Raw genomic sequence first — 23,621 nt, forward strand, 5'->3', positions numbered from 1 at the left:
TGAATAAACCAATAAATTTATATTATTTTTATTCATGCAATCACATTTTTTTATTTATTATTTCTTTCTATCTTTTTTATTTTTCTGTTTTTTATTTTTTTTGGGCTGGGCTGGGCTTGACCCAGTTGACTCAGTCGGGTCACTGGTCTAGACCAGTGACCCGGACGGATGGCAGGCGTGCGCAACGCACGCCTGCCCAGTGAATTATAATTCACTGCTACTGTAGCAGTGAATTAAAATGCAAAAGAAACGGGGCTTACCTCAATGCAGGAACAGAGATGATAACTGAAGCGTGGTGGTCGTCTGTTCTCTTCTCCTCTGCTTTACTATGCCTTTGATTCTCGTTTTCCTTTGCTTTCTCTCCTGGTTCTGGAAACGCTGAAGGCAGTAGCAGCGATCTCGTGACTTTCCTCTGCTCGTGTTCTTTCCTTCTGCTGTTTTTCTTTGTTTGCGTTTTGTCTCCTCTGTTTTGAGATGAAGGAAACTAGACAATGGTGATGCCGGTTGTCAATAGTCCTTGGTTCTTCGTTGTTCTTTTTATGCAGGGAGGAAGACAAATATAGCAGGGCTGATCTATGACCCTCCTGTGCCTTTCTCTCCTTCTCGGTGTAATCTCCGTTTATTCTACTGCCCCTGCTTTCCCCTGGTTTTTTTCGTCTCTGTTTTGGGTTGATGTTTTCGTTCTTCTCTGTATTTTTTTTTGGGTTGTGTTTTGTGTGCTCTGCTTTTCTGGGTTGATTGCTCTGTTTCTCTGGGTCTTTTTGGTTTTCTGGGTTTTATTTTTCTTCCCCCCGTCGCTGTGTTTTTTTTCTCTGTTTCTCCTCCGATTTTTTTCCTCTTTTTTGTTCTGGGTTTTCTTCTCCCTTTTATAGAGAAACTTGCCCCTCAACCAGTCCTACCTTTGCAGGACTGTTATTCAAATTACGAACGGGATCATGGGCAAGAGACGTGGTCCACGATTTGCTGCAGATTTCCTGTTGAATCGGCTTCATCCGCGCAAACGTAGGAGACGATGAACAATGCTTCCAAAACGGTGCCGTTGTGTCCTCGGGCATGGCTGTTTTTCAATTTAGTCCCTAAACAGTTTAAACTTAACAATTGGGATCCTAATCAGAAACAATTGATTTCTAATTGTGCCCTTGGATTAAATTCAATTGAATCCTTGAATTATAACACTGTTTACAAAACAGTCCTTAATTTCCGGATTGTTCAATTTAGCCCTTAATTAAATCTTTAACTTTTAATTTTTTCAAAATTGATCAATTAACTCTCAAATTACATCCCCAAACTTCAAATTTTGTTGTCTTAACCCCATTGTCAACTATATTTAAATTTTTATTATTATTTGTTCAAAAATTGGGTTATGACAACCGATATAAACTTTTCATTGATAAATGTCACTGTAATATACCGACGAAATAAATTTTGTTGGTATTGTCGTTTGTATTTGCTAAATTTCTAATAGTGAAATAAATATTATGATGTTTGTTTGAGACTGTGATAACTTCATGGAAAGTAAATTGAGATAAATTATTATAATTAATTCAAAATTAACAAAATATTGAATGATGAAATGGAAAAAAAATAGCATTTAATTAAAAAAAATTAAAAAGAAGAAGAAGAAGAAGAAAGGGCCACCTCCTTCATTGTTCATGGAGGTGGGGAAATCCAAAGTTTTTTAATATAATAATTTGATATTATTATTTGAGATAGAACTTCTTTTTTGGAACAATATAATATAGTATTTTTAATTTGATCATCACATAATTGATATTTTTAATCTTTTCGAGTAAATTGTTTCATGAAAAAAGTTTTTAACCAATAATTCATATGTTACACCATGGATAGGTTAGCGAACTCCACACTCCTCGATGAGTCAAACTTACTGAGTTGTTCTCAAGCTTCAATCCCACAACATTTTCGATGATTCCATAATGGCATTAAAGAATTAAATATTCCTTGACTATCCTATAACTCTCATCCCAAGGTTTACAGTTATCTTCCCCACTTGCACAACTTTAATTACTTTACACAGAGAAATAAGCTACAACATCAATTTTAAAATACAAACTAGACATCAATAAAAAAAAAAAAAAATTCCTAGAGTCTCTATTATGAACCGAAAGTAGTTTCAATGCGTGTTACAATAATAAAACGATACTTTTACCCTTTGTTATAAAGAATAATAAATTTGGACTAAAATTCAATTAAAAACCCAGTCCAAATACATTTACTTTAATATCCTTATAACTAGGGGTATTTTAAGTAATTTCCATATAAATTTTCCAAAAATATCATTTAGAAAAATAAAATTTAAGGTATCTATAAATAAAAAATATAGCCACCACATCAAAGACAATTATATAAGCAAAAAAAACAAAAAGAAAAGAAAAAAGGAGAGATGAAAGACCAAGCACAAATACTTGGAAGTTATCTCAAAGAAATTCAAGTCCATCAAGGAAGCAAAATATTAAAGTCATTTCCTTCATCAAATCAAATTAAGAAAACAAAATATTAAAGTCTTTTCCTTTGTAAAATCAAATCAAGTAACATATTATATGGTTAAAACTTTCGTGCTAGTGTGAATACTCTTCATCTTCATCAAAACTAATTAAGATTTCACATAATTAAAACTTATAGATAAACTTCAATCTGTCTTCAGATAATATATTATTTTAGATAAAATAATAAAACCAAAACTAAGCTTCCAGTACAAATTAATATTTTTTGTACACGATCCAAATCAAATTAATAAAACTATGCTTCCAGTACAAATTAATCTCTTCACGTAAAAGATCCAAATATGACCATTAAAGATATGATTCATGTACGTTTCCTAAAATCAAATAGCCAAACCTATCCCATAAAATAAAATAAAGAAACTTACCTTTTTGTTTAAATGCAATAACCTTATTTACAGAAATTTAAATCCCAATTTCAATACAATATTAACTGTCAATTATTGTATAAAGACTACTAAATTCTTTTAAACTTCTTGATTGATTTGAACATACACCAATTTTCACTTCCATGGATCACTAAGAAGGATTAAAGAAAACATGATCATATCCTAAAAACACCTCTTATAACTCCCAAGATTCTGTCTGCCACATCTTGTCCAAATTGAATAGGCATGCTTGAGCTCAAATCCATCTCAACTGCTCTACTCTTTATCATTCGATCTCTTTTCTCCAGTTGATCCCTCTCATTTTCCTCAATAGTAGCCGTTCCTCCTTTACAAACACAACTATCCATCCATAGTTCAAGAACCTCATTAGCTATGGGATCAATATTGTCGCGAATAATTTCTTCAGCACGCTCCGTCGTTCCACCGTCCCCACATGTTATGCTAACCAAAATCCCTGTGGGAGAAACAACATTTCGAAAGTAGAGGGAAGACGAGAAGTAGGGTTTGGCTTCAAGGACTTGTGTGTCAAGTTGTTTCCTAAGTGCTTCGAGTTGAGAATCTTCATAAAAAGTGTTGAGGTAATCTGGGTGGAGGACGATGTCTTTCCTTGGAATTAAATCAAGAAAGAAGATGAAGTATGTTGGGCTGCATTGGACCAGCTCGAATTGAAAATGTGGTGTATCTGTTGAGGATTTGAGATAGCCTTGAATGTTAGTGATGTTCATTGCTCCTTCGTTTGGTAAGGACAAGTGTAGCCAACTCGACAATATGAAATCAATCTGGTTTCATAAAAAAAAAATTAATCATTAGTTTTTTTAATATTATATAATTATTATACTTCCTTTTATTTATACCCCATCGGATCAGAATAGGTCAGGTTTCAATTGATTTAAGTTAAACCGGTTGAATGATATCAAATTCTAGAGGGAGGGGAGGGTTTTTTCTTTTCTTTTTTTCGTTTTTAATATTATGGTTGTTATACTTTTTAATGGTTACTTTCCTTAGCAGTTTATGTATAGATTGCCAGCAAAGTCAATTACAAGATACTGAGCGATATACACCTATATATAATTCAGGCAACTTAATAGAGGAGCACATCCTATGTGTAAAAATTATCATATTCATACTCCTATATATAATATAATTCATCCAAAAAAAATATCGTAATTGCTGGTAGTTTTTTTTTCAAATTGTTAATATTTGTCCCCGTTTAATCTGTAGGAAGATCAAAAAAAGTTATTTCTTAGAAAACCATATACGCTTCAAGTAAGTGTGTGTGAGAGAGAGAGAGAGAGAGTACAGGAGAGGAATCGACTCCACGGTTGATGCAAAGAGAACCTTGAGAAGCACCGCTCTGGTTCTGATAGTATTCAGCATCAGGAGGGACTGAGGCGAAGGAGATGACCATGAAGGCGTTTATCCACGGCTGAGATTAGACCCACCATTAAATCTTTGTGAGGAGCCAAGAGATGAGGAAACTCCATTAACCTCTGCCCTCTCATCGGCTCTTCCATCTCAAATGGTGTGGTCGATAAGGCAAGTATTGAGTTTCTGATCTTTCTGGTGGATATTTTCTTCAATGGTAGAGCTGAGAATGAATTTAGATAAACATGTTGATGTGGGCAAAGCGGGAGGGTCATTGTTTCTCTCGTACTATGCCCTTCAAGCAACGTAAAGTCTACGTTGGAATAAGATCCACATAAAATATTATTCTTCCATCAACAACAGAATTTGTCAGCTCGTCGAAGACAAATATTATTCTTCCATCAACAACAGCCACAGAAAATGAGTCACTTTCAACTATTTTGCGAATTTCAAACTTGAACATTGACTATAATGGGCTGATTAACTCAGTCCACTGACTGCAATGATTTTATGGAGTTGCTTGACATTTCTTCAAGCTTAACTCAGTTCACCATTGTCCTTTTCTTATTCAAACGAAAATGACAAATCGGGCCTTTAAATTGTTTTTAACATTTTCATTACCTCTAGCCCTTCAAAAGCATTCAAGTGCAGTTTTCAATGTCTTTTACTCTATTAGTTTTTTGTATGGATCTATCCACTCGATAAGCAATTTTCAGCCACTAGAAATCAACCTACAACTCTGGCACTAATGAATATTTCATTCATCTTATTTTTCTTGAACATTAAAGGGTAAGGTTGAACCACGACCGATCAAATCATGTGAGATTTTGAGTGATTTTGGATGAAATGTGAGAAAATGTAAGAGAAGAAGAAAAAATCATTATTTTCTTCCTATTGCGTTACATTCTGTTCTACCAAATGTACACTGCAATTAAAAGATGTTTTTTGCAGGTTGCATCAAAGTTTCTGCATGTGAAATGGAGGTAAAACTATACTAAATTGCTAATGCATACCATTCCTTTTTATTTTTCTTCTGTAGATCCATAGCATAAGGATAATATTCAATCTTGATTCTCAAGCGGGATCAACCTCAGAAGTCAGATGTTATAAACCTTTTGTATGGCTCCTAATACTCTATCGGTGACTTCTGGACCAAACAATCTTGGAAAGTTTGTGCCTAGATCAATCTCAATAGTTTTTTTCTTTATTAGCTCATCTCGCTTCATCATATAAGCCTTCTCTTCCTCTCCCACCAATCTTTCTCCACGAGCGCAATGATCCAACCAAATCCCTAAAACTTCCTGGGCAGTAGGATCTATGTGATTTTTTACTATCTCCTCCATTCGTTCTGGTCCACCCGCTTGAGCTCCTATTTGAATCATAACGACTGTAGGCGAGAGGACAGAACGGAGATAAAGGGATGAAGAGACGTAGGGTTGAACCTCAGGGAGTTTCGCAAGCATCTGCCTATGAGTGTCTAACTGGGTGTTCTCATAGAAAGTTTGAAGATAGTCTGGAGAAAGGACGGGGTCCTTCCGTGGAGGCAAGTCAAGAATGAAGACCAGTGATGTTGGACTACTCTGGATTAGCTCAATCATGAAATTTGGTGCATCTGTTGAAGGGTTCAGATAGGCAGATAGGCTAGTTATGTTCAATGCTCCGCCGGTAGGTAGTTTACAGTGCAGCCAACTTCCCAATATGAAATCCACCTGAAAAATGTCCAGCTTTCAATTAGATTTTTTTCTATAAATTTTAATACAATTTTGAGAGGTTGAGAAACAAAAATAACTAAATCAGATTGATAACAATAGTGCAAATCCAGGCAAGTACTATGATTTGCAGCTTGTTTCATTTGAAGCCAATTACAATATAGGATTCCATGGGGCATGATGCCATAACCAAAGAAAGACTATACATGAAAAGGCTGCAAATTCAACTTCGACATAAGACTTCAATCCTCATAACTAAGTAAGAAGGTTCAGTACTTAGCTGCTACAAATAAATTATGTCTCAGTAATTTTGAAATTAGCATTCGATAAAGAAGCCAGGACTTTGATTACACAAAAACTAATGAAAGCATACACATGACTGCATTAGCTTTTTGTTATTGTAATTTCCCATATTATATTTGTTGAATAATAAGTATAAAGCCATCCCTCTCCCGCAAATTAGTTAACGGTTATTCCAGGTTCCTCATGCATTACTCAGTTACGGAATCAAACCAAGCTTTTCATGCGATTCCAAGACCTAGTACAGCAAACTGAACCAAAATCTGATAAGCACTATACCAGCTATACAAAGCATTAACAGACATATTATTATGTGATCCAACTGAGTGCAAAACTGTCCCCAATTAAGAGGGAAATAGCCCAATTCTAAATTTTTTCTTGTGGGATGCATGCCAAAACTGCTAGTTTCCAAGAAATTAGCCAAGCACAATATATAGGGTCCATCAAAATGTAAGATGGAAACTAATCTACAAAGCAAACACAGATTAAGCATATCTAAATGGATTAATTAATTAAGTCTGATTGCAGCTACCAAGACAATCTACCTTCTAAATAATTAGCGTTGATAAATACTAATCGGTAAGACTACTAGTCATAGCAACAAGCACTGGCTTAGAACTTTAGAATTATCGGTGGCGCATGAGCAAATAACAAATAAAACAACGAACCAATTCAAAGTTTCAAACTGTGCTACAAGAAGTGAGATGGAGGAAATTACCTGGGAAGACTGAAGACCTGATCTGATATGAAGTGAAGCTTGGGCGCTCCCACTTTCGTTCTGGCAGTGTTGTACGTCAAGGGGAAGTGTACAAGGGAGGAGGTGTGAGCCAAGTCGATCCTCCACCGTTGATAAGAGATTAACCATGAGATCCCTGTGTGGGGCAGAGACAAATGGGAATTCTATGAATTTCTGACGTCCCTGGTTGTGGAGATCCATTTGGGACGCAGATGAAGATGAGGAGGAGGAGGAGGAGAGTGATGCAGTGGCTGAGATTTTTGTTCTTGAGGATTTGAGGGGAGGAGGAGATGGTAACGAGTGTGGTAAGTGTAAAATTGGAGAGAAGCTGACAGCCATTGGTTTAGATTTTGGATTTACAAATTTGAATCACTAATATTTTGGTTAACTGCTTTAGTTCCCAACTTGTCATGACAAGGAAATCTCTACAATGTTTTTATTATTATTATTATTCTATTTTCTTAAAACGTTTGATGACCAGAAAATCATGATCCAAATTTTAAAATCCTTAAACCTAAATTTTAATTTTTTTTAACCTAAAAACACATTAGATAGATCTCCAAAACCCTATTTATAACCATAAAACACATTTTAATTAACATAAAAACTCAAAATTAAATCAAATTAAAAAAATTAATGTGCTCTGATTTATTTTTTTGAACATTGTTAAAGGTAGAAACCACATTCATTGAATTGTTCTTTAAAGATAAATCTATAGACACCAACACTGTAGTTATTAGTGGCTAGAATTTGGTCACTAAAAAGTTTTTTGTCTCCTCTGTTTTTTCTAATGAATTTCTCTCTTTTAACAATAGCCAAGAATTGAAATGCAAAACAAATAAAGTTTAATGACTAAAATATAAAAGTTAAAAAGAAAAAGGATCAAATATGCAAACTATGAAACTTACATGATCAAATTGAAGTTTTTCACACTTTTTGAAAATAGAAAAAGGTTCTATTCTTGAAATTTGAATTTTAGTTCTTTTTCTTTCAACTTTTCTTTTAAGAAAAACCTAAAAATCAATTTCATAAATGTCTTTAATTTAACCTAAGAATATCAAATGCCATATTAGGTATGCAAAGCATACTAATCAAAATAAATCCCAAAATATAAAATCATTATATTAGAACTTGTAAGGATGAAATTAAAAAGAAATTAAGTTCAATAATTAAAGTATAAAAAATAAAAAATTCAAGGACATAGAAAGGAAAAATTGGATGTGAACAATATCATCAACAAAATGTAAGAGAGTGCAAAATAGAATAACAATTAAAAACCCAAATCTTTTAGTTTATATTACAATGTCATTAAAATTATCTATTTTTTAAATACGATAAACAATACATTTAATAAAATCATTGTGTTAATTTTTGTGAATAATTTTAAAATCATAAAATACATTTTTCTCTCTAAAACATATTATATTATGCTTCCTTAATTTTATTCACTAACACACTGGTCTTTAATGCTATAATATTGATTTGGATAAAATTAATATATTGAGTTGCTAATTGTCACACACACATAAGTGAGACAAATACATCACCACCATCAACTAACTTCTCACCATATGTTATTTAGTAAGTAAATTGAAATAATTATGAACAATATATATTAATGGATTCTATTTTTATTAGTTATTTCACATGCACTATACTACATGTGGTATCAACATTATGGATGCTTTTTATGGTATCATGAATTATTGTTTTTAATTGAGAAATGGAAAGATAGTGTGTCCACTAAATAAAATAAATTAAAAAAATATTTTTTAACACTAATTAAATACTAAAGTAGAAACTTAATTTTACTAATAAAAGCAAAAGATAGATTCACTTGTAAATATTTTACATCGATTATTCTTTTATTTATACATTTCCTAAAATCAAATAGACAAACATATCCCATAAAATAAAATAAAGAAACCTACCTTTTTGTTTTAACACAATAACCTTATTTACAGAAATTTAAATCCCAAATTCAATACAATATTAACTGTCAATTATTGTATAAAGACTTCTGAATTCTTTTAAACTTCTTGATTGATTTGAACATACACCAATTTTAACTTCCATGGATCAATAAGAAGAAATAAAGAAAACATGATTATATCCTAAAAACACCTCTTATAATTCCCAAGATTATGTCTGCCACATCTTGTCCAAATTGAATAGGCATGCTTGAGCTAAAATCCATCTCAATTGCTCTACTCTTTATGATTGGATCCCTTTTCTCCGGTTTGGAATAAAACGTGTGGTTGCGTTTTAAAAACGTTTTTGAAAAAAATTAAAATTTTTTATTTTTTTTCTTTACTTCAAATAAATATTTTTTTGTGTTTTCTAATCATTTTAATGTGCTGATGTTAAAAATAATTTTTTTAAATAAAAAAATATTCTTTTGATGCATTTCTGAGTAAAAAACACTTGAAAAAACAACCGCTATTATACTCCCAAATACCCTCTAAAAATGATCAAGCAATGTATATAGATGATCACATACAAATTGACATTACATTTCTTCTAATAGATGTAACCTTATTTGAAAGGGAAAAAAAAAACAAGAAAAACAATCTCCTGGGTTGATATGATTTGGCCCAATGTTGTTCTTTAGTCATGTGTTGGTATTGCCCTAAATGATTGATGACATGGTGATTAAAGAGGTTCGCTCATATTCTTTATTTTTAATATTCAAGTATTGAGGCTATAATTTATTTTTTTTATTAAATGCATTTACATACACCGTATTGATATGAGAAATGTATCTCTTAGCTAAGAATCTATAAAAAAAAAAAATGTATTGAAGTAGCTAAGAGCATCTCTAATAACAAAAACCATTTAGAAAAACTAAATTGAATAGGCATGCTTGAGCTTAAATCCACCTAGTAAGGACTCTTGGCATGGAACAGAACTTCACTCAAGTTCTATTATTTGTATGTCGTCCTCTTAGGGGTGTTTTGAAAGTGTCATAATGGTTATTTTTCAAAATATTGTTTACAAGGAATTGAATCAAATTAATATTTTTTTATTTTTTTAAAATCATTTTAACACCAACACATTAAAATAATTTAAAAAAATCAAAAAGCATTAATTTGAAATAAAAAAAATAAAAAAATTTTAATTTTTTTAAAAAATACTTTTAAAACACAAAATTAAGCAACTCATCCTCTTAAACTCGCCGAAACTCACTTCTCCATCATCTGTGTGCATTATAAGCCATCAAATACACAGGAAGAAAAATATGAGCATGTAATTAAAACCAGTACCTCGCAATTTATAAAATTAACTTGGGTAAAGAATTGTTTGAAAGTTCCATATCCTAATTTTACACTGCTATGTGACAAGACAAGTTAACTTTGACATCTTTTGGTGTCGGTTTACAATTTCAAAAACTAGCAGCCTTGGACATGAATACCTTAGGACACATATTAAAAAGTAGTTCTAAGACAATTTCATGCCAATTTATTGTCGAACAAACCACTCATTACATGATGATGAATTCTCGTTAGTTCGTGACATAACTTTTTGATTTCTACTTTTAGTTTTTTACTTTGAAAACAAGACATTTCATAAGTTCCACGAGCACAATTCTACTCTTTTATTTCACAACAGGTTCATAATTTAACTTCCAAATCTAATATGTAAGCAATGACAACAGGTTAAATTACGATCTCGGTGAGCTTCCTCAACCATCTCTTTGATCTCTGTAGGAGAAACTTTCACCAAGCTCCTTGGCTATTCGCTTGAAGTCATCTACAGAGTTTTTTCCCTGAAACAAAATATATTAAATAATAATTCATCAACACGAGAAAGGCCTCGTTCTATTCCTTGCCTTTTTCAGTAGACATTGCTAAAAGCACTTATATTTAGACAATTCCCATTATACAAAAAAATGTATTTTTGTTGGGGCATCAACTCACTCATTGTTAAGAGTATAAAGAAGGGTTTTGATCTCCCATGAACAAGAACCATCTTAAACTATTATTGAAGCAGTGTAGCTGATACAATCCAATCCACGGGATTCGCATCAGTAGCCCTATTTTTCAAGAAGTTTATACTTAAAAATCATTGTATATAAAGAATTACCTAGCTGCCAACTCAAAAGCAATATCCTTTTCAAAAACAAGTGAAACTATTTTAAGAGATCGTTGATTGCATTCACTTCAAACCAATAGGCATAAAAGGGCCTATTGATATGTGTGTAAATATGGAAAACCAATTCAATCTAGAGATGATAAAACTCTATTATGCTGTTTTGGGAAAACCAGAATTGCAAACTGCGCACAAATACTAAAACTTTCACCCATACATCCACAAGAAAAATGGCATTGTAAAACACAGTAGATAAAAGAAAAGCTCAATGCATGTACATAATAAGGCACAAAAGGTAGCTCTTCTGTCATCTCGAAACCAAATGCCCTGTTATTAGACATTTTTTTGTTACAATTGTTTTGGGACAAAAAAAAAAACTCATCAAATCTGCTAATGTCAAAAATAATTTTTTAAAAAACAAAAACTTTATTTTAATATATTTTTAAACAAAAAAACATGTTAAAAATTACTTGTTATCACAATACCAAACATGTTCTAATCATTCTGATTCCTTCTGATCCTTCAAGGTAGGTATGGAAATATCTATAAATGGTGTAAGGTTTAAGTCGTGAATTGAGAGGTTAACTTATAGATCAACTTGAATCTATCTTCAAAAGTTATTATTTTAGATAAAATAATTAAAAAAACTAAAACCATGCTTCAGTACAAATTAATCTCTTCACGTACAAGATCCTCATTAATGATATGATTTATGTACGTTTTCTAAAATCAAATAGCCAAACCTATCCCATAAAATAAAATAAAGAAACTTACCTTTTTGTTTAAATGCAATAACCTTATTTACAGAAATTTAAATCCCAATTTCAATACAATATTAACTGTCAATTATTGTATGAAGACTACTGAATTCTTTTAAACTTCTTGATTGATTTGAACATACACCAATTTTCACTTCCATGGATCACTAAGAAGGATTGAAGAAAACATGATCATATCCTAAAAACACCTCTTATAACTCCCAAGATTCTGTCTGCCACATCTTGTCCAAATTGAATAGGCATGCTTGAGCTCAAATCCATCTCAACTGCTCTACTCTTTATCATTCGATCTCTTTTCTCCAGATGATCCCTCTCATTTTCCTCAATAGTAGCCGTTCCTCCTTTACAAACACAACTATCCATCCATAGTTCAAGAACCTCATTAGCTATGGGATCAATATTGTCGCGAATAATTTCTTCAGCACGCTCCGTCGTTCCACCGTCCTCACATGTTATGCTAACCAAAATCCCTGTGGGAGAAACAACATTTCGAAAGTAGAGGGAAGATGAGAAGTAGGGTTTGGCTTCAAGGACTTGTGTGTCAAGTTGTTTCCTAAGTGCTTCAAGTTGAGAATCTTCATAAAACGTTTTGAGGTAATCTGGGTGAAGAACAAGGTCTTTCCTTGGAATTAAATCAAGAAAGAAGATGAAGTATGTTGGGCTGCATTGGACCAGCTCGAATTGAAAATGTGGTGCATCTGTTGAAGATTTGAGATAGCCTTGGATGTTAGTGATGTCCATTGCTCCTCCGTTTGGTAAGGACAAGTGTAGCCAACTCGTCAATATGAAATCAATCTGGTTTCCATAAAAAATAAATTAATCATTAGTTTTTTTAATATTATATAGTTATAATATTATAGGGAGCGAGAGAGTACATGAGAGGAATCGACTCCACGGTTGATGCAAAGAGAACCTTGAGAAGCACCGCTCTGGTTCTGATAGTATTCAGCATCAGGAGGGACTGAGGCTGAAGAAGGAAGGAGATGACCATGAAGGCGTTTATCCACGGCTGAGATTAGACCCACCATTAAATCTTTGTGAGGAGCCAAGAGATGAGGAAAGTCCATTAACCTCTGCCCTCTCATCGGCTGTTCCATCTCAGATGGTGTGGTCGATAAGGCACGTATTGAATTTCTGATCTTTCTGGTGGATATTTTCTTCAATGGTAAAGCTGAGAATGAATTTAGATAAACATGTGGATGTGGGCAAAGCGGGAGGGTCATTGTTTCTCTCGCAATCTGTCCTTCAAGAACGAAGAGTAGAGTCGTGTGAAAACTCAATTATTAGCATTCCGTTTTTCAAATTCAACCAAAAAAAGGTGTAATCAAACGACAAATATTATTCTTCCATCAACAACATCCACAAAAGATGAGTCACTTTCAACTATTTTGCGAATTTCAAACTTGAATATTGACTATAATGGGTTGATTAACTGAACCTGAGGAACCTAGTTAACTCAGTCCACTAACTGTTGTTAATAGCCATTTATTGTTGTCTGTCAGATTTAGTGACCTTTGATGATGTAATAGTTTCTAGGTTTTTAGGTGTTTTTTTTTTTAATAAAATATTAAATTGATGTTTTTATATATTTTTAAATGATTTTTATATGTTAATAAAAAATAAACAAATTATTTTAATTGAAAATCACTTTTAGAAAACAATCATGTACTATAATACAATAAGCTATTTAGAAAAACTAAATTATTGATATGATTTTTTGAATATATTTTGTTTCTGTGTTTCTGTATTTTTGAAAAAATTATGATTTTTTTCGTAGACAACTAAATGAGTTTACAGATTTTATTTGTGAAGAGTAAGAAGACAGCGAGAGAATAGACATCTGAAGCCCTTCAATGATTTAGGAAGTTGTTTGACATTTCAAGCTTGAAGAACTTACCATTGTCCTTTTCTTCTTCAAACGGAAATGAAAAATTGGGCCTTTAGATTTTTTTTAACATTTTCATTGCCTCTGGCCCTTCAAAAGCATTTAAGTTTAGTTTTCAATGTCTTTTACTCTCTTAGTTTTTTGTATCGATCTATCCACTCGATAAGCAATTTTCAGCCACTAGAAATCAACCTACAGCTCTGGCACTAATGAATATTTCATTCATCTTATTTTTCTTGAACATTGAAGGGTAAGGTTGAACCACGACCGATCAAATCATGTGAGATTTTGAGTAACTGTAGGCGAGAGGACAGAACGGAGATAAAGGGATGAAGAGACGTAGGGTTGAACCTCAGGGAGTTTCGCAAGCATCTGCCTATGAGTGTCTAACTGGGTGTTCTCATAGAAAGTTTGAAGATAGTCTGGAGAAAGGACAGGGTCCTTCCGTGTAAGATGGAAACTAATCTACAAGGCAAACACAGATTAAGCATATCTAAATGGGTTAATAATTAATTAAGTCTGATTGCAGCTACCAAGACAATCTACCTTCTAAATAATTAGCGTTGATAAACACTAATCGGTAAGACTACTAGTCATAGCAACAAGCACTGACTTAGAACTTTAGAATTATCAGTGGCGCATGAGCAAATAACAAATAAAACAACGAACCAATTCAAAGTTTCAAACAAGAAGTGAGATGGAGGAAATTACCTGGGAAGACTGAAGACCTGATCTGACATGAAGTGAAGCTTGGGCGCTCCCACTTTCGTTCTGGCAGTGTTGTACGTCAAGGGGAAGTGTAGTAGCTGAGATTTTTGTTCTTGAGGATTTGAGGGGAGGATGAGATGCTAATTGGAGAGAAGCTGACAGCCATTAGTTTAGTTCCCAACTAGGCATGACAAGGAAATCTCTAAATGAAGTAAAAATAAAAGAAAAGAAAGCCCTTTAAATCAGCCTATTCATAGGCCCCAAAAGCAAGGAAAGGCCATGACACCTATTCATTTTAATTTTATTTTTCATGATTGAGCGGAAGACGCATGGTTCTTCAAGCTAAGTATATTTTTTGTCAAACAAAACAGATATCGCGTCATTTGCAACTCCAGTTTCCGGTGACACGAGGGTCTCAGGAAAAATAAGAGCAGGGATTTTTCAACCCCATAAATGCATTTTTCAACTCTTTTTCTACCTTAAAAACATCTAAAAAAACAATCTAAATACATACATAAATCCTTTTATGTCATAAAACAACCCATAAATCAATCCAAAAACTAAAAATTAACTTGAAAACTAAAAAATTTTCACGACCAAATCTACCTTCTCAAACAGTTATAGAATGAAAGAATACCTAATTTAAACTTTTCTCATCTAATGAAACTCGTGGATACTAAGATCAACATGTTTAGTGGTTGAAATCAGTGTCAATCAAGGACTTTCTCTCTCTACCATCACAATTCAATGAATTTCTCTTTTTTTCTTTCAAACTAGGGATTAAAAAATAAAATTTAAATTTAAATTTTTATACCCAATTTGAATTTTCAAGATATTGAGAGGTCTAAATGTTGTCATTTAAAAAGTAGAGGATCAAAATGAATTTTTCACCCGAATTTTCACCCATATTTTTCAATCTTCATCCTTTTTATCTACTTATTTCACTTTGATCCTCAAACTTTCAATACCGTCCTTTCTTAGCAAATTAACCTAAAGTGGCCAAGAATTTTTTCCATAAAAGGGCTTAATCAAGTAAAACAAAAGCTCAATAACCAAATTAAAAAAAATCAATATTGCAATCCACAGTGAATTGTGTGTGTGTGAATAGTAGTGTGGGCTACCATGCCTTTTAGTGTTTTGTTAATAAGCAATGCGTCATGCTTTGTGGGTTAAGTTATTTTTTAATGTAAAAAAGAAGGTGTTGGATTTGTGGAATCATTTTTCAGTATCATAATATTTTTTAATTGAGAACTAGAAAGATAATTTATGTGTTTAATAAAAATTTAAAAAGTATTTGAATTGATAAATCGTTAAAAAAACATTTACTAATGTTAATTTTCAAAACAAGATGAAAAGTTGATTTTATTTGAAAGAAACAAAAGATAAATGCACATGCAAATAATTGACTTTGTGTCATTAAGAACTTTTCAAAAATATTTATTTAACTATATGAAAATTAAAATGGATATTTGTAATCTAAATTATATAGAAAAACATTTTTTATTCTACATTATATTTTATTGTTCATGTAATTTTATTGGTTTTCATAAAAACATATTTTTTAAATAACAACTTATCATAATTTTATAACACAAGTCTTAATGTAAATAAAACAAAAAAAAAGTCATGAATTGATAATTTTGACACAAATTTATTAAAATATAAATAATAAATTTAAAAATATATAAAAAAAATTACAATTGAAATAACAAAATATATATTTTATTCCCATTGGATATTTATAAGAAAATTTAGGCGAAAAGGCTAGGCCCATATGCCTCTTTTTTCTTTTTCTTAAAGTCAAAATTTTTAAAACCTTTAGTAACCATAAACCCATGATTCAAAATTTTGAATCCTTAAACCTAAATCTCAAAGTTTTTTAACCCAAAAACATTATATAGGCCTCTAAAATTATATTTCTAACCATAAAGCATATTTTAATCAAATTAAAAAAAAATTGTTGAGTTCTGATTTACATTTTTGAACATTGTTAAAGGTAAAAACAATATCCATTAAATTATTCTTTAAAGATAAATCCATAGACACCAAGAATGTAGTTATTAGTGGCTAGAATTTGGCCACCAAAAAGTTCTCTCTCTCCTTTGTCTTTTCCAATGAATTTATTTCTCTTTTAACAATAACCAAGGATTGAAATGCAAAACAAATAAAATTTAATGGCTAAAATATAAAAGTTAAAAAGAAAAAAGATCAAATATGTAAACTATGAAACTTACATGATGAAATTGAAGTTTTTCATGCCTTTTGAAAATAGGAAAAGGTTCTATTCTTGAAATGTTAATTTTAGTCCTTTTTCTTTCAACTTTTGTTTTAAGAAAAACCTAAAATTCAATTTCATAAATATGTCTTTAATTTAACCTAGGAATATCAAATGCCATATTAGGTATGCAAAGCATACTAATCAAAATAAATCCCAACATATAAAATCATTACATTAGAGCTTGTAAGGATGAAATTAAAAAAATATTAAGTTCAATGATTGAAGTATAAAAAATAAAAATTTCAAGGACTTAGAGAGGAAAAATTGGATGTGAATAATATCATGAACAAAATGTAAGAGAGAGCAAAATAGATGAATAATTAAAAACCCATATCTTTTAGTTTATATTACAATGTAATTAAAATTATCTATTTTTTAAATACGTTAAACAATCCATTTAATAAAATCATTGTGTTAATATTTTGTGAAGAATTTTAAAATTATAAAATACATTTTTCTCTTTAAAAAATATTATATTATGCTTCCTTAATTTTATTCACTAACACACCAATCTTCAATGCTATAATATTGATAAGGATAAAATTAATATATTGATTTGCTAATTGTCACACAAACACACACATAAAAGTACCAAATAACTTCTCACCATATGTTATTTAGCAAGTAAATTCAAATAATTATGAACAAGTTATATATATATATATATATATATATATATATATATATATATATATATATATATATATATATAACATAATCAATTATCATAATTGATTGTATTTTTATTAGTTATTTCACATGCACTAGACTACATGTGGTATCAATATTATGGATACATTTTATGGTATAATGAATTATTATTTTCAATTGAGAAATGAAAAGATAGTGTGTATGCTTAATAAAATAAATTAAAAAATATATGAACTGAAAAATAAAAAAAGATTTTTTAACAAAGGTAGATTCACTTGTAAGTATTTTACGTCCGTTATTCTTTTATTTATATGTTTTCATTTATTTTATAAATACAATAAAATACAAATGCATCATTCAAATAAAAAATATTTATATAAAATAAAATAAAAAGATAAATTACATTAATCTATTGAAATATTATGAAAATAAAAAGATGAATTACTATTTAAAAAACTTAAACTAAAAAATTTTAAAAAAATAAGAGTGAGAGTATTAATAAACATTTAAATAAAAAAATTAATGAAAAGTAAAAAAATCAGGCATTATTGGGCTTTGGAGGCTAGGCGTGACCAAGAATAAAATAGCCTAGACATGCCTAGTTTATTAAAAATTATTTTGAAAAATCACATGATGCATTGTTTGCTTCAATTTTCATGACCTATTGTTCAATGGATAATTTTTTTATTACCTCCGGTAATTAAAAAATCAGAGTTTGATTCTTGGGACTCTAAAAACATATTTTTCAACTTGTTTCTGCTTAAAAACATCTTAGTAACCTCAATAAACTCCAACCTCAAAAAAACCTTTTAAACACTCTAAAAATAAAAATCGAATTGAATCTAAAAACTATTCGTGAACTCCTATGTAATTTTCTCAACATGATTAAGGGAAAAAACAATCATCATTGAGCATCTCTCTTCAAAATGAACTTATTGGTACAAAAAAACTTTTTGTGGCTAAAATGTGGTCCATTGAAAACTTTCTCTCTCCACAATTTTTTTTAATGACTTTCTCTATCTTCTTTAAATATCCAAGGATTGAAACAAAAAAAAATTTAGGACTGAAATGTAAAAAGATAAAAAAAATTGGATAAATAATATATAAATTAAAACTAGAGGGATCAAATTGAAGTTTTCCATGCTAAAAATAAGGGGGCAAAAAGGTTTCTATGTTTTTTGTGTTAAATTTGGTCCATGTGCTTTCAAATATTTTTACTACAATTTAAATTTTTTTTTAATATTAGAGTATTCTTTGATACTATGACAGCTTGCAAAATGAGAAACAAATTTTCAATATATAAAATCATCCGAATATAATATGAAAAAATAAAATTAAAAAAGGTTTGATAACCAAAATTTTTAAAAAAAATGACTTAATAATTCCATGAATAAAAATGACATCCCAATTATATCACATGTAAAATTTATATTTAAAGTTATCATGTGTGAATTATGTGTGAAATGTATTAATTTTTTTTTAATTTTAATCAACTGAAATACTTTATTTTATTATAAAAAATATATATATTTTTAATAACCTTTTAACTATAAATGAGTGATTGGAAATTTCAATATATTTATAAAATATTAAATTGTATCGATTATGTGGATGGTTCAACAAGTTACCATGTGTCTAGAGAGAGAAATTCCTCTAGGAAATCCTCATACCTTGCATAACAAAAAAAAATATTATTTTTTATATTCTATATTTGCATATAATTTAGGGATTTTTACTTTTATGACTTTAAATAATTATTTAATCCAGTTTAAAATTTTAAAATATAAACATTTTAATCATTTTTATAAGACAAAAAAAAGTGAAGTAACTGGTTAATCAAAACTACTACAACAATCATCTACAACAATTCTGAAGATTTGAGAAAATAAAATTCTTTATTTTATTAAATGGAAATTAAGCCTTACAAGGACTAAAAGAAAGAAAGAAAATTTTCTAGATTGTTTCAAGTTATTCCAAGCCTCCAAGGACTAGAATTAACTTCACAGATATTTAAGATAAAACAAGTTCATACTCTTTTTATTCTTAAATAAACTGAAATGTCAAGCTTGAATTTTGAATAGGCTTTATCCAAATTCAAATTTGATATGGGCTAACTAATTGACTATTTTCCACCCATTTATACATTGTCGTTTTCTCCATTTAATGATGAGATGTTATACACATGTCTTTGCCTCGTGGTTTGGTGAACATGGATCATCCACGTTGCAATCTCTTTTCAAGACAACATTTCTATTATTCAATTCATTCTTATTCTTCCAACCCTCTTCTGTGAACTTTATGCCTCCTTGTCCAAAAAAACTCTTTCATCTCCTTCATGCCATCTTCATTCTCTTGTCAAATTGTTGCCAGTGGCTGCCTGGATCCATTACACCCCCTCCCCCTTTAAAAGATCTTCCCTCAAAGTGAGGGTAGGTGTCTTTTAGTCGGTTTTCTTTCATTCAAATTGCTTCCTAATGAACCAATAGTTTCAGTTTAGTACTTCATCTATTGACTCTTTCTCTTCGATCTAACACCTTCACGGACTATAGTAATGTATTACCCTTCCAATAAAAAAAGGGGTAACTTTGGTATGGGATGTTCATCTTTGCCGATTCTCCTTTTAAGAAGGAAGACGTGAAAGATCATATGTATATGGGATCCTTTAGGCAAGTCCAAATATAAGCCACCTCTTCTATTTTCCCCCTAAATTTTAAAGGATCAAAGTACTTGCATAATAACTTTTGGTTCTTTCTTCGGTGAATGCTTAACTATCGGTGTGGCTGGAGCTTAAGGTACACCCATTTTTCTTTTTACAACTCTAACTCCTTTTTCTTTTTATTAACCTAAGCTTTATGCCTTACGTAGATTAGCCTTTATGTTTTATCTTTGATATGTGCTTACAATGTTTGATTTTATATGAATTCCTAGAATGTAGTTTATTAGACCATGTGGGGTGTGACCATAGATAGTCTTAAAAGGGGTTATCTGAGAGATGTATTGTAGTTGGTGTTATACCACCATTTTGTTGTAGTCAGCCACTTAGACCATTCCCTAGGATTATCACCTATACAACAACAAAGATACACTTCTAATGTCTTATTATTAGCTTTGATTTAACCATAAGTTTATATGTGATGTGTTGTTGATAGATATAATTAGACCCCCTAAATCTAAATAGATCTTGCTCAAATCTATGTAGTTTTATGATATTTTATGTAAAAATCTTAATGATTTAAAAGGAAACACAAGTGTCATGAAATAGGCATACTTGTAAATTTTGTTTACTACCACCAGAATCATTGCATATGGTTAAAAAAAAGTAATCCCTCAATATAATTTATAAAGATAGAGAACCATGGTCTCTTTAGTACTAGTAAAGGTTGTAATATCTCTGAAAGCTTAATGTTTTCCACTTTAGTTTGCTAGCAAATCTCATATTGTCTAATGTAGTCTTTTTCCTCAAACTTTATACCCATTCAATAAATTTCTCTTTTTGCTCGCCTTAAGTTTTTCTCATAACTTGAATGACCTATTATTGGACTATCATATATAAATTGTAGGATGACTAGTTTGAGGGCACATGTACTACTGAAATGAATTTTTTTCTTATACAAAAATAGCCATCTTTTTATTTTTGAGACCTTATGGAACTTAGGGTATATTCTTCCATTTATTAGAAGATTGTTTGGACTTTTGGATCATTGTCATAATTAACCTTAAGTTCATCTATTCATTTTACTAAGGGTACTGTAATAGCCCAAATTTCTCTTTTAATTTTCCCCTTATGTTTTCTAGATAAGGCATCAACCACTAGGTTTTCCTTACTTGCCTTTTATTCTATCGTAAATTCATACCTAAATAATTTGTAATCCATTTCTACTAGGATGGGGTCCTGTCTTTTATTCTAACATATATTTTAGGCATTGTTGATCTATTTTAATTTGGATTAATGTCCTAATAAGTAGGGTCTTCACATTTGAACTGTCATTACTATGGCACAAAGCTCTTCTTTATAAGTTAACGAATTTAACTTTTTTCCTTTTAGGTCTTTACTAAAATAGGCAATAGGTCTGCCCTTCTGCATTAGCACTCTTATTGTCCCTTTCTTAGAAACATCACATTCTACTATAAAAAGTTTAATGAAATTTTGGATAAAATATAATGGGCTCATAACTACATCTTTCAAGGCCATAAAAGTCTCCTCAACCTTCTCATTCCAATTGAAATCCTTTTTTTAATGAGCTTAAGCAGTGAGCTTGCAATGGACCCATATCTTTTAATGAACCATTTATAATAACTCGTTAAACCTAAAAAACCCACAAAGGTATTTGATGTTACTAGGCCTAGGCCATTTAACCATGGCCTTTTATCTTTTTAGAATCAAATTTTACTTTTTCCCTCAAAATAATATGGCTCAAATACTCCACTTCCCTACATGTAAACTTGTAGTGTTATATTTTAGCAAATAATTTATGTTGGGCTAAGATTTCTAAAACATTTCTTAGATGATCTAGGTGTTGTTTTTCAATTCTAAAATGTGGTAGGGGCATTGGTTAACCCGAATGGCATGATAAGGAACTCGAAATAGCCTTCATGAGTTTTGAAAGATGTTTTTAGGATGTCCTTTGGTTTTATTCTAATCTAATAGTAACTAAACCTTAGGTCTAGTTTGGAGAACTATTAAGATCCACATAGTTCATCCAATAATTCTTCCACTACAAGAATTTGAAATTTATCCTTTATTATCTCTTTATTAAGGGCTAAGTAATCGACACATATCCTTCATGATCAATCAATTTTTCTCATAAAAATAAGGAAAAAGGACTTTGATTGGGCTGAATGGTACCTGGTCCCCATAATTCCTTTATAACTTTTTCAATCTCCATTTCTAGTAGTAGAGATATTGGTTGCCAAACATACCTTTAAAAAAAAAACACCTTTAACAAAAATATAGGAAACCAAACCAAATCTTGAATCTTTGACCCAATCTGATCCGACTAAGTTGACCCAACCGAGTTGACCTGAAATTTATGATTCAACCATAAACCAAACAAAAAATCTTGATTTAACCAAAAAAAACCCAAAAACAAAACTAAAGTAAAGAAAATAGATTAAACACCTAAAAAACACAAAAATTAAAAAAGTCATCAACAAAACAGATTAACCACATAAAAAAGATAAAGAACACTGAACATGAACTCAACAACATGGGTTCCAAATCAGATCAAATACGGTCAAAATAAAGGCACATACATGTTAGAAATCATGCGAGGATTAATAATCTAGTATCCATTCACTTCAATTATCACTAAAAACATCACGATTTTTGTCAAAATAAATTTAAGTTCAAAACAAAAATCCTAGGATTAAAACCTGCCAAAAACATGTTATTGATGCAAATAAACACTAGATTATCTACTAATCATGCATAACAAAGGTGTTTGTGCAAAGAAATGGACCAAACATGATATGAATCAAAGGTCTAAGACAATGTTTTTCCCAATAACACGAAGAAAAAACTCAGAAACCCAACCATGAATCCAGCAAAGGTAGCCACTCTCAAGACCAGAAAATAGTGTTTTTTGCTTCTAAAGCATGCTTTCTTTAACCTAATAAGTCACACTACGATAAATAAACATGTTTGAATCTAAAAAAACTAACAAATAACATTAAAATATCTAAATCATGCATGAGGTAACAAATCCAAAAACTACCAACTTAAAAACACACTACATGTTCATGCAATATGGATTCCAAGTTGGTTTTCTAAACTTATTTGGGTAATGAACAGAGCTAGCACAATCAAGAAAAATATTCTTGCTTAAGCATGCATTGCTTAAGTTAAACAAAAACTAAAACAACATTATTATATCAAAACTGAAACAATAACATTATTATTGTTATTATTATTATTATTATTATAAACTGAAACAGTAACATTATTATATAAAAAACATCAAAAAAACTAAAAACAACTTTAGTAAATAAAACAAAACATAACATAACATTGAAAAGGTGAATACAACATTATTTGTTGAGCATTCCAAACCTCTTTTCTTTGTTTATAAACATAAATATAAAATAAAAATAAATAAATAAGCACCTCAAGTAGGCCACAATGACCTGCTTTTGAATTAGAAAATATACCTAGAACAACTACTCTCTCTTTTGTTTTTCTTTAGAAAGTTATGTTTGTCACCAACCTACTATCTT

The 23,621-nt window shown here is 30.7% G+C and overlaps 3 protein-coding genes across 4 annotated transcripts; all 3 read right to left on the bottom strand.

The window, feature by feature from the left end:
* Window positions 1-2,874: 2,874 nt before the first annotated feature.
* LOC7483117 (red chlorophyll catabolite reductase-like) lies at window positions 2,875-13,105 on the bottom strand. Its single transcript, XM_052454493.1, has 3 exons — window positions 12,958-13,105; window positions 4,209-4,396; window positions 2,875-3,687 (listed from the first exon to the last, which is right to left on the bottom strand). Exons 2-3 carry the CDS (start codon window positions 4,314-4,316, stop codon window positions 3,064-3,066), a joined length of 732 nt encoding a protein of 243 aa, XP_052310453.1. The 5' UTR covers window positions 4,317-4,396; window positions 12,958-13,105; the 3' UTR covers window positions 2,875-3,063.
* Window positions 5,133-7,406, bottom strand: LOC7483116 (red chlorophyll catabolite reductase, chloroplastic). The gene is made up of 2 exons (XM_002310107.4): window positions 7,001-7,406; window positions 5,133-5,982 (listed from the first exon to the last, which is right to left on the bottom strand). The coding sequence occupies exons 1-2, from the start codon at window positions 7,355-7,357 to the stop codon at window positions 5,371-5,373; spliced, it is 969 nt and encodes a 322-aa protein (XP_002310143.2). The 5' UTR covers window positions 7,358-7,406; the 3' UTR covers window positions 5,133-5,370.
* Window positions 11,864-14,707, bottom strand: LOC7462586 (red chlorophyll catabolite reductase). Of its 2 annotated transcripts, none has more exons than XM_024604852.2 (3): window positions 14,483-14,707; window positions 12,762-13,129; window positions 11,864-12,681 (listed from the first exon to the last, which is right to left on the bottom strand). In XM_024604852.2, the coding sequence occupies exons 2-3, from the start codon at window positions 13,107-13,109 to the stop codon at window positions 12,058-12,060; spliced, it is 972 nt and encodes a 323-aa protein (XP_024460620.2). In that variant the 5' UTR covers window positions 13,110-13,129; window positions 14,483-14,707; the 3' UTR covers window positions 11,864-12,057. The 2 variants fall into 2 exon arrangements, with proteins under 2 accessions (XP_024460620.2, XP_002310112.4); XM_002310076.4 differs by having other exon boundaries at window positions 12,762-13,124; window positions 14,483-14,705.
* Window positions 14,708-23,621: the final 8,914 nt, after the last annotated feature.

This window comes from Populus trichocarpa, chromosome 7, assembly GCF_000002775.5.
Source record: "Populus trichocarpa isolate Nisqually-1 chromosome 7, P.trichocarpa_v4.1, whole genome shotgun sequence".
NCBI classification, from domain to species: Eukaryota; Viridiplantae; Streptophyta; class Magnoliopsida; order Malpighiales; family Salicaceae; genus Populus; species Populus trichocarpa.

Excerpts from the sequence above, each read along its gene's own strand:
- LOC7483117 (XM_052454493.1), bottom strand. The coding sequence starts at position 4,316 with ATGGTCATCTCCTTCGCCTCAGTCCCTCCTGATGCTGAATACTATCAG. Across the intron at positions 3,688-4,208 it reads GTGGAGTCGATTCCTCTCCT|ATTGATTTCATATTGTCGAG; the intron begins GTACTCTCTCTC and ends TTATGAAACCAG.
- LOC7483116 (XM_002310107.4), bottom strand. The coding sequence starts at position 7,357 with ATGGCTGTCAGCTTCTCTCCAATTTTACACTTACCACACTCGTTACCA. Across the intron at positions 5,983-7,000 it reads CAGGTCTTCAGTCTTCCCAG|GTGGATTTCATATTGGGAAG; the intron begins GTAATTTCCTCC and ends GACATTTTTCAG.
- LOC7462586 (XM_024604852.2), bottom strand. The coding sequence starts at position 13,109 with ATGACCCTCCCGCTTTGCCCACATCCACATGTTTATCTAAATTCATTC. Across the intron at positions 12,682-12,761 it reads GTGGAGTCGATTCCTCTCAT|ATTGATTTCATATTGACGAG; the intron begins GTACTCTCTCGC and ends TATGGAAACCAG.